Source organism: Rattus norvegicus, chromosome 3 (assembly GCF_021556685.1).
Source record: "Rattus norvegicus strain SHRSP/BbbUtx chromosome 3, alternate assembly SHRSP_T2T, whole genome shotgun sequence".
Classification (NCBI taxonomy): domain Eukaryota; kingdom Metazoa; phylum Chordata; class Mammalia; order Rodentia; family Muridae; genus Rattus; species Rattus norvegicus.
In genome coordinates this window covers 152,358,966-152,374,100 of record NC_141536.1, presented here as the reverse complement: position 1 = coordinate 152,374,100, position 15,135 = coordinate 152,358,966, and the positions used below count along the sequence as shown (strand labels likewise).

At 51.8% G+C, this 15,135-nt stretch overlaps 1 protein-coding gene across 2 annotated transcripts in view; it reads left to right on the top strand.

Moving 5' to 3' along the window:
* Positions 1–464: 464 nt before the first annotated feature.
* Positions 465–15,135, top strand: part of Rims4 (regulating synaptic membrane exocytosis 4) — a 64,095-nt gene continuing 49,424 nt past the window's right edge. For both annotated transcript variants that reach the window (XM_087650027.1, NM_170666.3), the window contains 1 exon segment: positions 465–851. In XM_087650027.1, coding sequence (XP_087506153.1) covers positions 755–851 — 97 coding nt within the window. In that variant the 5' untranslated portion in view covers positions 465–754.

Below are 15,135 nucleotides of genomic sequence, written 5' to 3'. Positions count from 1 at the left end.
AGATTGTCTGTTCAGGTATCTGTGAAGGTGTCTGTCCAGGTGTCCCTCCGTCTTCGGGTGTGAGGGAGTCTGAGATCTCTTTTGCCTAGCAAATACATCCTTGTGGGTGCTTGTGTACCTGGCAGGTTTCTTAGACTTCTTGGACTGTGTCCCTCTGGACGCCTGAGGTTATCTGGGTGAGGCCTGCACAAATCGGGGTTACTGGACACCTGCCTCAGGAGCGAGTCTGAGGACTGACAGCCACGGGTCAGAGCGGGTACTGGAGGTTCAGCCGCAGCAGCCGGGCGCAGACAGCCTTGCGGCGGGCTCGTGCACCTGCCGGGTTGGCGGCGGCGGCGCAGCCCGCACCCTCGCGGCTCCCACGCCCCGCTCGCGGCGCCCCCTCCCCCGGGCCTCAGCGATTGGCTGCGGCGCTCGGCTCCGGCCCGCCCCGCGCGGCAGGCAGGCTGGGGACGCCGCGGGCCAGAGCGCGCTGCGCCGCCGCCACCACCACCACCGCCGCCGCCGCCGCCGCCGCCGCCGCCGCCACCACCGCCACCACCGCCGCCACCGCCGCGAGCACCGCGCGTCTCCCGCTCCAAGCGCCGCCAGTGTCCGGCCCTCTGCGCCCAGGCGCCAGCCCCGCCGCCCGCCCGCGGAGCCCCGGGCCGCCGCCACCACGCCGCGCGCCGTACTCCGCGTCAAGAATGGGGCGGCCAAGCTGCCCAAGCCGCCCGCCGCCGCGGCGGCCGAGGCTCCTGGAGCGGGCGCGGGCATGGAGCGCTCGCAGAGCCGCCTCAGCCTGTCCGCCTCCTTCGAGGCGCTCGCCATCTACTTCCCGTGCATGAACTCCTTCGATGATGAGGACGCAGGTGAGCGCGCTGCGGTCCACCCACCCCGGGGGGGGGTTGTCTCCGGGTCCTGAAGCCAGGGACCCTCGGGGACCCGGGGCGCTCGGGAGAGGCGGCCGCTGGCTCCGCTGCCCTCTCGATCCTACTCGGATAGATACCCAGGGGCCCCTCCCACTCCCTCAGGACCCCAGGGGTCTAGGAGGAGCTCTGGTTCTGTTCCCCCCTCCTGCGCCCCAGGGACCCCTTGAACATCTGCATTCATCCTTCTTGCGCAAGTGGGCCCTTCGGTCTCCTGGACCCAAGTCTCCTTTTTTATGTGCACCTACAGGATTCCTCTGCGACCCCCTCCCTGACTTGTTTCTCAACTGGACTTGCCACCACCCAAGTCTGGTATTGACTCCCTAGTCAGATCTTGGGGTTTAGGCCGCTTCACCCCTGAGCTTCCGACGGGCTCCTGGTCGTTGGAGGTGGAGCACAGACCTGACCTCTCTGAGGTCTTTGTCTTAGCTGCATCTAGAGGCTCCCTGCCCAAGACCCCCTTGTTCGACAGCCAAAGCCTCTAGTGTCCCGATTTGTTCTTCAATCCCTTCCCCCACAGGCTGGGGCTCCAGACTCTAATCAGATTGGGGCGGGCCACACAGAACTGGCCCGGTGTCTGCTGGCCTTTCCTCCTTCCTCTCCAGGGATGTGCTAGGTAGTGTAAGTGCTAACTACACCAGCGCACCCTTCAGTGTGCGCCTCTGACTTCAGGTGATCTTGTCCCTGGAGTGGCCTTTTTGGGGTGGGTTGAACCCAGCTGCCAACCTTCAACTCAAACCTTCAGCTTCTAGGCCTGAAACACACACACACACACACACACACACACACACACACACACACACACACACACACCCCACACACAAAAAAACCGGTAGCCACAGCCCAAGGGTTGGGAGGAAGCCAGCTCCTGGATACTGGAACCAGGCAGAGGGTACTGAGAGCATTGAGCTTGGTTTTGGATAAAAAGGGGAATCCAACAACAGGTGGGGGTACCTAGAAGGTTTGGGCGAGTTCCCCCAAAGAGTGCCAAGATTAGGAGTTAGAATCAGGCTCCAGTCTTTACTCTCTCCATATAAGCTGTGACCTTGGACAAGTCATGCCAACCCGAGCCTCAGTTTCCTCACCAGGAAGTACAGTTAACACTGCCTCGGTTACAAGGCTCTGTGTGGTGGGAGGGTGGAGTGAAATGGCTTTCAAACTGATAATTTGAGAGAATTTGAAGTCAATGAAGGGTGGGTGAGGAAGAGGAGTGTGTGTGTAAGTGTGTGTGTAAGAACAAGTGGATACGATACTGATTAAAATACATGGATGATCTCTTAAGAGGAAAAGAAATCATGTATGCACTACCCCCAAAATGTCACAATTTAGCGAATTCAAGAGTTCAGGTTTCAACTCTCTGCCTGCAGGCGTTTTCTGTCTCAGTTCTGTTATGGGATGGAATGGTGGGTAATAGACTGTCACCTATTGGAAGAAAAATGGGAAGAGGAAAGTTCCCCAGAGCCAGGTGGTGGGGGAATGGTAACAGTTGAGGCCAACACCTGACAGAATTTTCTACTGACCTGGCGATAGGAGTTGGGGGTTACAATGGTTATTACCCATCTGGTCTGTGGATTCACCATTTTACAGACCGAATAGCTGAGACTCAGGAGCTCATCTTCCCCCTCACAGAGCTGAGGAATGTTGAATTGTTATTCTAGACAAGACCAGGTGAGGTGGAATTGGGGCGGGGTCCCTGATACAGTGGCCTCTACTGCAGCTAACTCAGAGAGAGGAAATTGGGCTGGCTGCAGGGATGAAGGCCGGGCAAGTCTTGGAGCATCTGTGGAGAGAGAGCAGGCTTGGTGGCAGGGCATTCTCCCAAAGTTCCTCAGGCCACTTACTTGTGTCTCAAGGGACCAGCTGGGCAGGAGGGCAAGGAACACAGGTGTGTGGGAGCACCTGCGCCAGGCATGGTTTGCTTTTTCTCCAAAGTCATGCTACACATTGCGGGTCGGACACCTTGGCTCTTATTGCGGACCTGCTCTAGGTCTCAGTTGAGTCAAAGACAACTTCATTGACACTATTAACAGGATTTCTAAACATCAGTCTAATTTCCCCCCTTCTAAGCGAGTTTCTTCAAATTCTTGTGTTTCACTTGTAAGAGACCTAGAGATCATCTTCTTCAGCCCTCCTAGGGCCCAAATCCATTGGGTGGGGATTGGGTATCTGTGGTTGAGTATAAATGACTGAAACCCTGGTGTGTGGTATGCATTTGTCTATGTGAGTGTGTATGCGTAAACCAAGGTCATCTGGTGTCTCCTGCACAAAGCTGAGAACAGAACCAGGCTTTTGGCTCCCTTCAGAACACCAGTGGCTTCTCTTGCTGGAGGAGGAATTTTAAAAAGCCAGATCTCACTGTGCAGAAAATGGTTCCCAGGTGAGGAGGCCTTGGGGAGCAGTTGGCAGCCCAGGGCTCTGTTTGGACATCTCAGGCTCCCTCTCTGCTCATCCCTGTGGCTGCCTGGAGCTTGGGGGGTACAGGGAAAAAGTCTATTTCCATACCCGGTAGAATAATGAGGGGCTCGTGGAAGTGGGAAGTAAGGACCACTGTCTGGATGTTGAATTTCTCTTGATCATCTCATCTCATTCATTTTCTCCTAAAAGAAACCTTTCAGGCTTATTTCCTTTAAAACAGCACTGAGCTAAGTAATGTCTAAAGGCAGCAGAATAGGGTCTGGGGTCCTGCACAAGGATTGGCCTAACGAGAAGTGTTCTGTGCAGACTTGGCTCCTCTGGCCTCCTCCCCTCTCCTGCTGGCCCCCTTTTTACTCTGTCCTTGGCAGCGCCATTTCTGAGTGTGTCCCTGACAGGCTTCAGGCTCACAGAAGAGCCTCCCCTTTAGTTGTGGCTTCCAATTCATGTTGACACATCTTTCCCATCTACTGGATTAGGCCAGAGTCATCTTCAAGGTTCTCATGTTGTCTCCAGCTAGCTTCCTGAGTCATAGGCTGAGGAGGAGACTTCTCCTTAGCTTTAAATGGGGCATAGCAGATCCCTGCTTTGGACTTAGGAGTGTCAGGCGGTGGGGGAAGAAGAAGAGGTTCCTTTCTGTCTTTCTAGCACCCCGGAGCCCAAGGAAAGGATCGCTGCAGGTTGCTACAATGCCTGTCAGAAGAATCTTCCCTCAGATGTTCGGGATACCTCTCAGATGTTGCTAGTGCCTGCCTTGTTCCCAAGGACACTGGGGCTTTAGAGAGGCAGGCACTCAGGGACACTTGGGATATTTGTGGCCACATCTTTGTTGCTCAGCCTTACTGGCCATGGGTTTGCAGCTAGGGTGGGGAGGAGCTAGACGTGTGACCCTGTTTTCCTCACCTATATGAGGAGGAAAAATAATAGTGTTCCCAGTAGACTCCATTGGGTCAACGCTTTAAAAATTATTACCATGTACTGCATGTCTTTCTAGGTATTTAAAATGCATAATTTTAATCTTTCCTCATAACATTCCCCATAAAATTAATATCCTGTATAACATTCTCGTTTTCAGATAAGAAAACTGAGGTCTAGGCAGAGCAATCCCTTCAAGGTCATTTAGCCCGGAAGTGAGGGAGTTAGGGTTCAAATCTGGACAAATTGATTCAAGCACACTTGCTTTTAATTGTGCTGCTTGCTATATGCAAAGTCTTAGCACGGTGCCTGGCGAGGTACCTGGCACGTCTCAGTGCGTGCTGGTTCTGCTCTGTCTTATTAACAAGTGAGAGTTGTCGCTGAGCATGGCCATAAAGAAGACTCCTGTGCATTTGGGCAAAGAAAAATCCTGATTCTCAAAATGTTAACTGTCATCCTTTTAATGGGCTAATTTTATTGCGTTATAGTTTATAGAGGTAGAGCTGGGCCTCCCTTTTTTGGAGTGCTTAAAAGGTGGGTATTTCGGGGGCTCGAAAGCCAAAGGAAGGTGGGAAGCATTTTGGTTTATCGGTTTTCCTCTTCTTTCTAATCAGTTTATTTGTCTCACAACCACGTGCCAGTTCCTTGGGGGTGTAGATGGGGAGCAGGGGTGTAGCCCCTTCCTAGTAGATACCAAAAGCGGTTGTTACATCAGGGTCTGGACCTTAGGCTGGTGTTCCTGAGCCTGACCAAGTGATCTGGCGGCTAGTTCTACCCCTCCCGCCCAGGAGAAGGGAGGAGAAGCTGGAGCAACCAGCTCTGATTTGCCCATAGGATGGATGCTTCGATCCAGCTCTGGGAGGAAGTTACCATGGCAACACCAGCCGGCTACCAGTCCCTTTCCTAGCAGTTTAGGCCACATCTCTGGGCTGGGAAGCCCTTCGTGGCGCCTCCCTCTTCCGCTCAGACCAAATCTTCTCGAGGGGAGCATGGTGGGTGGGATCCACAACTGGTACCACAGCCCTCATCCCCACCCCCGGTTTTGAACAGAGGGAAATGGAGGTGGTTGTTTGAGCTACTTTAAGGATGTGAAGCTCCCCCATTTCCTGCCAGACAGATCTTGGCAGGGGGAATCAGGGTTGCAGTTCCTGCCAGCACCCCCAGGCACCTGGAATGACCACATTGAAGCCTCACCCTCCCTCCTAAATTTGCAGGATTTGGCAGAGTTTTCTTTCCCAGGCAAGTGCTAACTTTTGTCCTTGAAATTTGACCTGAGCTTCATCTGGGAAACAAAATGTCCTGCTGCCCCCATCCTTCCCCTAAAAATGGTGGGAACAGACTGAGTCCTTCAGCTCCAGAAGGGGGGCTGGGCTGCATGCATGATACAGGGAGACCCTAGGAGATCTTCATAATGGGGTCCCGTTAAAGCCCTGAGTCTAAGCTCCAGAGCCTCCTCGCCCTCCCTCACCCCAGGGGAGGCCACTCCCAGTGCCCTTTTCTTCTCTGCCATCTACTACCCAACCCCCCAGTTTGCCACCTAGAACTGTAATCTCCTCCTTTGCTTTTGAGAAAGGGTCTCACGAAGTAGCCCTAGCTGGCCAGGCATTCGCTGTGTAGCCCAGGCTTTCCTCAAACATGTGGTCCTCCTGCCTCAGCTTCCTGAGCTTGGGTTACAGGTCTGCACCACCACACCCAGCTTCATAATCTTCTGTAGATTCGAGACTGGGAAGCATTCTAGATTTAGAAAACTGAAGCCTGGTGGTATCTCAAGCCAAGCGCCTCTCTAGTTCAAGTCGAGCCATAAGGCGAACATGTGGATTAAGGCACTTCAATCTAATCATGATAAAGGGATCATCTCAGGAGAGCCAGGTGCAGGAACACACGTACACGTACACTCACACACACACACATGTACACACACACACACACACACAAATATGCACACATTCCCTTGTGCAAGTCTTAGGCTGCTGCTAGGGTCCTCTCTGATCCCCAGAGCCCTCTCCTTTACCACCCTCCTTGGGGATTTTGCCTTCCCCTCCTCCAGCTCCAACTTCCTTGGTTTGCACCTACCAAGCTTCCTGTGGCTCTGCTTGGTGGGGAGGGGAAAGGAAAGGTCCACCATCTACCTTGGTTCTTTTTGGGGAACGAGGCCCCTCCTTCCTCCTTGCCACTCTCCAACGCCCCAGCTGTTGGCTGAGTTGGGGGCAGTTTGACTGTGGAGGAGACTGGGCTAAGAAAGCAGCCATCCCTCACTCCCCACCCTCCACTCTCACCCCTACCCCCAGCTGCTCTTCTCTGCCTCCAACCTTCTACCCAACAACCATCATCTCACACCTTTAAAAAAAAATCTACCAGAAAAGAGCCCCACTGGTTCCCACGGTCTGTACCATTTGTTATCTTAATTTTTAAAAAACTATTTATTGTGTATGAGTACACTATAGCCATCCTCAGACACACCAGAAGAGGGCATCAGATCGCATTACAGATGGTTGTGAGCCACCATGTTGTTGCTGAGATTTGAACTCAGGACCTCTGGAAGAGCAGTCAGTGCTCTTAACCACTGAGCCATCTCTCTAGTCCCCCCCCCCCACCGCCCATTTGCTATCTTTTTGTGTGATGCTTGAATTTGATTCCATGCCCAGTGGCCTCAAGCAAATCCCTTCACCTTCTTGCGTTGGGGGAAGGATAATGATCTTGGTTAGAGCATCTCTCAGGGAGATTAAAAAAAATGAAATGACTGAAGTGCTTCCTCGGAGTTCTATAGCAACAGAGGTGTTGACTGCTGCTACACATGTGCCCATTTTACAGATGCCGAGCCCTACTCATCTGGAGTCATTTGTGGGTGGTGATCCTAGCCCAACCATACTTCCCTGGAGGCTACCTTCTAGTGCTGGAGATGAGTTCCTCCTATGTAGGAAGGGGCTCTACAATAGCACATGGCACAGGTCATGGTGCAAGGGTCTGTTTGGCTTCTATAAACACCCCAGGGACTGGCAGCCTGCTCCAGGCCACCATTCCTGGATGGTCCCCATCAGTTGGCCAGCCGCAGCTGTGGCTATGCTGACCTCCTTGAAGGATCCAGTTGTCTGCCCTAGCCCTGAGGGCCCAGCCATCACCTGCCTCTGCAGAATGATGTAGGCCAGGACTGGATTATATTTAACGCTGTGCTATTTCTACTTGACAGCTCTGGAGCACCACTCCCCTCCTCCTTCCTCCCCCCTCCCCTTCTGATTCACTTGGAAACTGACGAGGCTGATGTCAGCGCCTTATTCTTAGCCCCCGTAATTGTAGCCGCATCGAGCAGTGCGCACTTCATTAACAGTTTCTGTGGTGGGGGAGTGAGAGGGCTGTGTGGCTGGGCAGGGACACAGGTGGAGGTGGGGACAGGGTAGCCACTGCCTGGACCCTGGCTAGCTGCCTGTTTTGGATGGACTGAACTGGGTGGGTTCCAGGTCTGGCTTTCTAAGACAAGCTATCCTGGAAGGGTCATTGGAGTGTGGTGTGTGGTCTATTCTCCTCATGAGGCAGAGGAGGAAACCGAGGATCAGAAAGGTAGGGTGGCTTGCCAAGGTCGCGTGGTCCAGAGTTTTGGCTGTTAAGTCTAGATCTTCTTATCTGACATTTATTCATTAAGTTATTTAGTGCCAAACTGAGTTCTTGGTGCTGGAGATACTGGGTGGGGGGCGAGGTGCGGAGGAGGGGACAAGTCAGACATGGTTTCTGCTGTTGTGTCATGGAGCCTGAGGCATATAGACAATAACCAGGTAACCAATTAAAAACACTTATTTTCAGATGGTGTCAAGTGACAAAAGGAGATGGCATCAAGTAGTTGGGGGAAGCCGAGGCAGGGACAGTAGAGTTGAAGCTGCAGTGACAAAGAGCCCTGCCCTGGGAGGCAGGAGGCTCTTCCCCGTGTTCCAGGGTAAAGGTCCTGGGCTCAGTGTGACTTGGGGCTTTAGGGAGCAGAAGTGAGGAATCAGATCATCACCGCCTGGTAGGAAGTGACCAGAGCATCTGGTTGGGAAATGCGTCCAGAGTGGGGAAGGAAAGGCCCCCATGCGAGTAGCGACACGGCGGAGACTGAGAACTTCTCCTCAGCCCCATCTTTGGAAACAGTGGCTGGACTGAATGCACAGCATGGCTGTTTTGATCCTGTAGACTCCAGGAACTTCACTGCTCACCCTGCCTGCTCTCTTCCGGAGAGCGAGGGGTGGGGTGTGCAGGATGCCTGCTTTCGCTCTGCTTCTTCTAACTCACATTGACCTCGGGGGGACTCTGGGGCAAGTCACTTTGTCTCTCTGCACCTAATTCCCTCCTCTGTAAAATGGGCCACAACCATAGACCACACCTCAAAGGTTGCCTTGAGGGACGAATTATGTAATGTGCTTCTCCAGAGCAGGGTTGTAGCCTCGGTGACTGGGATCAAAGAGATGGTGTGTCCAACACCCCGTTTACAGGAGGTTTTAGCCAGTGCTGGCTACTATGGCTGTCCCATCTATTGGAGCGATGAATCCCAGCATTCCCTAGGTCTGTTCCCAGGCATACAGTATACACACACGCCGATTCTGGGACACACCGGCTCTCTCCCTCTTCCTCTCCCTTGCAGTTTGTCTCTCTGTCTCTGCCCCTCCTCCCCCTTGTATGTATCTTTGTGAAGTTTCATGCGTACATGTGCACGGATGTGCAAGAGACCAGAGGCACTATCAGCCTTATTTTTTGAAGCAGGATCTCTCAGCGACTTGAAACTCACCAAGTGCACTAGGTTAGACGGCCAATGGACTGCCCGTCTCCACTCTCCCAACCCTGAGATGTCTACCATATGTGGCTTTTTTTTTGGTTCTTTTTTTTTTTTTTTGGTTCTTTTTTTCGGAGCTGGGGACCGAACCCAGGGCCTTGAGCTTCCTAGGTAAGCGCTCTAACCACTGAGCTAAATCCCCAGCCCCCATATGTGGCTTTTTTATATGTAGGTTTAGAGATCATGTTTTTGTGGCAAGGACTTTAGCCACTGAGCCCCTCCTCGGTTCATATGAAAGTCCTTTAAGTGCACTCACTGTGTCTCAGACCTCAGTGCTGGCTATTATCTGTGGGCCCTGCGGTTTCTTCACGGTCTCCGATCCAGAAGAACTTCAGCTGTGTGAGGCTTACAGTGAGCTCCCGGCATCCTCTGAGAAGCCATGTGAACAAGTAATGACTAGGCCAATGTGTCATAGAAGGCGCAATGAGCCGAGGACTGGTCACAGGCAGCCCCTGAATCTCAGAGAGTCTGGGTCTAGTGCCTTTTACCAGATGCAACAGGGCACCGCTCTCTCCTGCACTAATGAAAAGTGGGCAGGGCCATGTGTGCAAGCACACGGTTCATTTGAGGACAGCCTCGACTGGGAAGAAGTAAGTGAGAGGGATCATGGATGTAGAAGGCATACTGCTGGGAAGAGCTGCCAACGGGTTGGCTGAGTCAGTTTATTGAGATGCTTCTGAGACAGGCTGGCCAGTTTCTAGGGAAAGTTTAGCAGGAGGCGGACCTTGTGGAGTAATAGATTTCTTATCTGCCCCCAAAGAAAACTCGAAATAAGAAGACAAGGCAAGGCGCCTCGAACTAGTTTGCTGGTGGGGTGTGACCTAAATGGATGGGAGTGCTCTCTTGGAGGGGTGGCTTGGGCTAGCAGTGACCTGGATGTACCTTGCTGCTACGAGTCCATTGTAAGAAAGTGGTCCGGGCCTCAGCCCTGTGTGTTAAAAAAATGATGCACAAAATAGAGATCCAATGAGGAGGTGAGGCTGTCTGTGCCTCATGTGGAGAAACGGGAGCTGCTGCCTTTCCTGTCATTGTAGACTTCCTGGAATGAGGTGACCACAGGCTGGGGCGGGGGTGTCTGGGCCTGGCGAGATGATGGCTCCGTGTGCCCATGGAGCCCTGTAGGCTGCCTTGGTGGTCAGAGAGAAGAAGTCTGCACAACAGTGAGCATGAATCTCGGTGTCTCCTCTGGTTTTGTGTGTGCATGCATGCATGCGTGTGTTCATGTGGGCGCTTGTGTATGTGCATGCGTATGCACGTGGACATGTGCTCTGAAGGCCAGAGGACAACCTCAGATGTTGTTCTTTGGGAAGCATCCTTAAGGCAGAGCCTCTTGGTAGCCTGGAGCTTTTACAGTTACTCTGGACTGGCTGGGCAGTGAGCCTCAGGGAGCCACCTGTCTCTACCTTCTAGTACTGAGGAGGTACAAGGGATTACAAGGATGTACCATCACACCCATGATTTTATGGGTGTTTGAGGGCTAGACTCAGATCTTTATACAGCGGTTGGTTTACTGAGCCATCTTCTGAGGTGCCCCCAAAACTCAGTGTCCCTGTCTCCCAGACTTCCAGAGTCTTTTGGGGGTTGGTTCAGATGCAGGCAGAGCCTTCTAGAGAGAAAGGGCCTCACTTCCCACTTATTGCCCAGCCCAAGTCCCTTAGTGGGTGGGGCACTGAATAATTTAAAAAAAAAAAGCACTCAGAAGGCAGAGGCAGGGGGATCTCTGAGTTCAAGGCCAGCTTGGTCTACAGAACAAATTTTAGGATGGCCAGGGTTACACAGTGAAACCCTGTCTCAAATTCTTTTTTAAAAATAAGGATTTTGGACATTAGTGTATGCATATGCAGAGTCTAGAATGTATTGGACAAAGATCCCCCCCGAGAAGTGTTCTGGATGCCCCATCATCGAGAATCTTCCTGCTCACTTCCGGATACAAGCGCTGTTACCAGACTTTGAAACTGGGTCTGTTACCGTCGTGTTGAAAACATCTGTGTTGGAAAGAGCAGAATAGCCCCAAAGGACATCAGAGAAACTGTCCACCCACCTCCTGCTGCACAGGCCTACTCCCATGGCCACCCTGACAGTCTTGTTTTTTTTGTTTTTGTTTTTGGTTTTCCTCTAAGTCAGGGTTTTTCAGTGTAGCTTATGCTGTCTGTAGGTCAGGCCGGTCTTGAACTCAGAGCTACACCTGCTTCTGCCTACCGAGTACCTAAAGACATGCGCCTCCACCACCTAGGTCACCATAGTAATCTTTAAGGTTGCCAGTGTCCCCTTACTTTCCTGTTACCAAAATCATTTAAGTGCCTAAGACACTGCCTGTTTCTGAGCCTTCTGTGAGGGCTGCACAGGCGTCAGATGATCCTGGATGGCTAGAAGGACATAGGTGAGAGTCAGACTTCACAATCAGAAGGTGTGGGTTCGAATCCTGCCTCTGCCGTGTGTTGATTGAGTAACCATGGCGCAAGTTCCATGACCCACTCAGAGCCATCTGTAAAATGGGTTCATCAGAGCCCCTTCCCGCTGCAAAGGTGTCACGAGGATTAAATGAATCAGGATGTGTCAAGTGATTTATAGAGGGCCTGGTGCACACCAAAAGTGAAACATGCCAGCGCTTAATAGTATAGCATTTTTTAAGCCCTGAGATTGATGGACTATCTTGGGTAAAGACCAGAGAGGCACCTTCATTTGTCCAGAGCCTCACAGCAGGCGGCCAAGAAAACCAGAAACAGCACCAGCGTTCCCACACTCGTGACTCAGAGCCTCCTCTGACCCCAGATGTGCCATGTGCTATGATGGATAGATCCTGCTGGCCCCTGAGGCTTCAAGTCTGTACCATACATATCCAGCACTCAGTGTCCCTGGAAAATGCCACTAGCAGTCACCCTGGGCCCGGGCGAGAGGATGTGTCACTAATTGGGACCTGCCATGAAAATTAATTAGTTCCTCAGCACAAGTCTTGAGAAACATCTTTCATGTGACTGGGCCCAAGACCATGCTGGACCAGGAGTCTCTGGGGGACCCATGCAGAACAGGCTAGGCCATCCTCAAGCCTCCTGGCCCCAGGAAGCTGTGTATCAGTGAAAAGGCGAGACCTTCAAACTGAACAATGAACCAGGAGTCTCTTGCAAGGGAGTTGAGCATGTAGATGACGCTTGGAGTCCTGGAGGTTGTTTGAGGTGGAAGGCAATGTGGGGGTTGCGCAAACTCAATATGGAACTGCATGAACTATCCCTTCTACCTCATTACTTAGCCTTTGCTTCAGGTTTGTCTGACGATAGGTGGTAGAAGCAACAGAGAGGGTTTTGGGTGGTCAAGGAACACCGGAGCCACCATGGCTGTTCAGTGGCTTGTGCCGAGAGTGGTATCACCATAAACCAGCTTTCTTATCTCTCATGTTAATAGCCCTCTAGCTAGGGCTTCCAGGGCCAGGCAGCTCCCACCAACCAAAGGTGTGTCTTTATACAACAGCCGCTTGGTGGGGTGAGGGTTCTGTTTGGTAAAAAGGTCTGTCCAGGGCACTGGCATCTGCTGTCAGGGAACCTCTGACTAGAGCAGGGAGAACAGGGGAGTCTAGCTCTGTACTGTACCATGCCTTGGCAATGGCGTGTCCCCTGTTCATAGTCCATGAGGTGGGCCTGATTATTTCAAGATCATGAGATGCATCTCCTCTGGCTTGACGCCTGTCTTGGCCAGAGTCATTTGCCTCATGAAAACTGGGGCAAGACTCATTCTCTAAGCCTGAACCCAGCTTTGTGGTCTCTCTTATATTCTGCATGGCATTTCTAATTCTTCTGGAACATATGTGTGTATCTGAGACTTCTCAGGGTTTCTTTCCCAGTGCCACCTTGAAGGGCATCTGTCTTGATTACCACTTTGCATCTTCTGGAGTCTTCCATACTGAAAGGATTTCAATCTACTCAGACTCCTGGAGCCCCATGGAACATTGGCCTAAGTTGGAGAGGTGGGCAGGGGCTGGTTTGTTAGGGTTTTCTGATTTCAGAGCTCATTTCTGTTAGTTTACTGGTTGCATTACCCTGGGGCATACCACTATCCTCTTGAACCTTGGTTTCCATGTGAGCTGAATGAGTGTGTGGCTATCAAGTGGCAGGGATCCTGTAAGTTCAAGATGCCATATGAACCCAGAACTTGTCCCTAGCTGGCCAATGGTGGAGTAGCTGAGAAACACCAATGACCCCCAGGCTTGTGGAAGAAGCAATGTATGCATAGGGAATAGTCTTGGTTTAGGGGTCCTCTGCAAAAGGGGGACAACAGCATCACCCCGCTGTCCATGTTTGGGTTTCTTCAGGTGTAAACTCTGAGGTCGGGATTGAAGTTTAAACAGCAGAGATGCCACTTGAAGCTGCTGGCTTTTCATGAGTTGAAAGTTGAATAGCGATTGTGTATTATTCACATAGTTTACAAAAGTGGTCAGATGCTCAGGAGGGAGGTGGGAAAGTGAAGCAGGGAGGTAGCCAGGATATGGCACATCTTTAGGCTGGTGACCTCTGAGTGAGGGACACTGGAGGTGAACCTTCCTGGAGACTTTGGGGAGACTGCCTCATATACGACTGTTCTGAAAGAGGCCAGACAGCAGATATTTTGGTCTATATTGCAGGTCTAGGATCTCTGTTACAACTTTTCAGCCACAAAGACTTTGTGTAAATGAACAGAGACTGGATCTTAATAAAACTTTATTGACAAGTGAACTTAGTCTAATGGCTGTAGTTTAAGAACCCCTAGGCTTGTAATCACACTTGAATTTCTAGGATTAGAAAACACACTTGAATTATCTACCCAGAACAAATGAGTAGGACTGTTTGTGTGTCAGCTTCCTTCATAATGGCAGAGAGCTGGGATGGGCACCCAGAGTGGATATTGCATTTCTAGCAGAATAGGGTTGTGGGAGCAGGGGTAGCCCATAGGCAAAGAAATGCAGGTGCCGGTAAGAGAGGTTGGGTCAAGATAGGGGTGTGAATTAGGGGATTGGCAACAGCTCACTGTAGCTAGGGCTGTGGCTTGCTTGACCATTAGAAGAGAAGCCACTGGAGAGAAGGCTGAAGGATAAACAGGACAGGGCCAGATTACTTGACTGCACATGTCTGTCTTTAGCAAGCATTCTAATGCCTCCTGGCTCAGAATGGCTTCTCTATACCTGATGCTGTTCTATTGTTTGCCACACTCTGTGTGGACATGTTAAGTAAGTACTCTGCCAGTGAGCTCTATCCCCAGCCCCAACTGATGGTCTTGTTCTAGCTTTCTACTTCTGCACCTCTGCTGGGCTGTCCTATTCTGGGGTGCCTCTCCCTCCTCTGGGAAGCACTCCCGGGACCCTCTACTTTGCCCTGTGAGTTCCCATGGTTCTTTACTTTACACTTCCTCCAGGGACTTGTGTGAACCCGTGTCCCACCCGGGAGCACTGGTTTAGGACAAGCAGTTCCTAGCCTCTCCCTCCCTTCCCAGCACCTCGTTCCTTCCTTTCTCCCTTGGTTCTCCCTTGGTTGCTGTTGCCAGCCTGCTCTGGGAACCCAAGACAAGCTACCTCTCATCTTCATGGAGTTCTTAGTCTGAGGTTGGGGATGTTATTGGACAACCTAAAGAAACAACAGATGGTTCCATTATCCCCATGGTAAGCACCATTTGAGGATGCATGCCAGGAAAGGCCATGGCAAGGGATCTGGCCCCAGGAAGGACAGAGGGCATAGCTAAGCTGATGAGAGGGATGAGTACAGTTGACCTTGTGCAGTGGCAGAGGGTGAGAATGACAGGAGGCCACTGTGCCAAGCTCCGATAGCCATGGGGATACAAGCAGAGCACTGAATTCTCATGATCCATGTGGCTATCCTGCCCATCCCACCCATCTCTGTCCCTCTGTCTCTCCCAGGAGTTTGCACACACATAGAGATAATTAATTTAAGGTCTGTCCATGAATTATAGGTAGATTTTGCCCTTTAGTTTGTGTCTTTTAAACGTTTTCCAATACATGCAGCATGGTAAAAATGAGGGCTTCATAGTCAGGAGTCAGAAGCCAGGCTCCTACTGGCAACCAACGAACTTAACTATGCTATTTGCGAAAGGGCCATTCAAGATCACGCAGCGGGGCCCTGA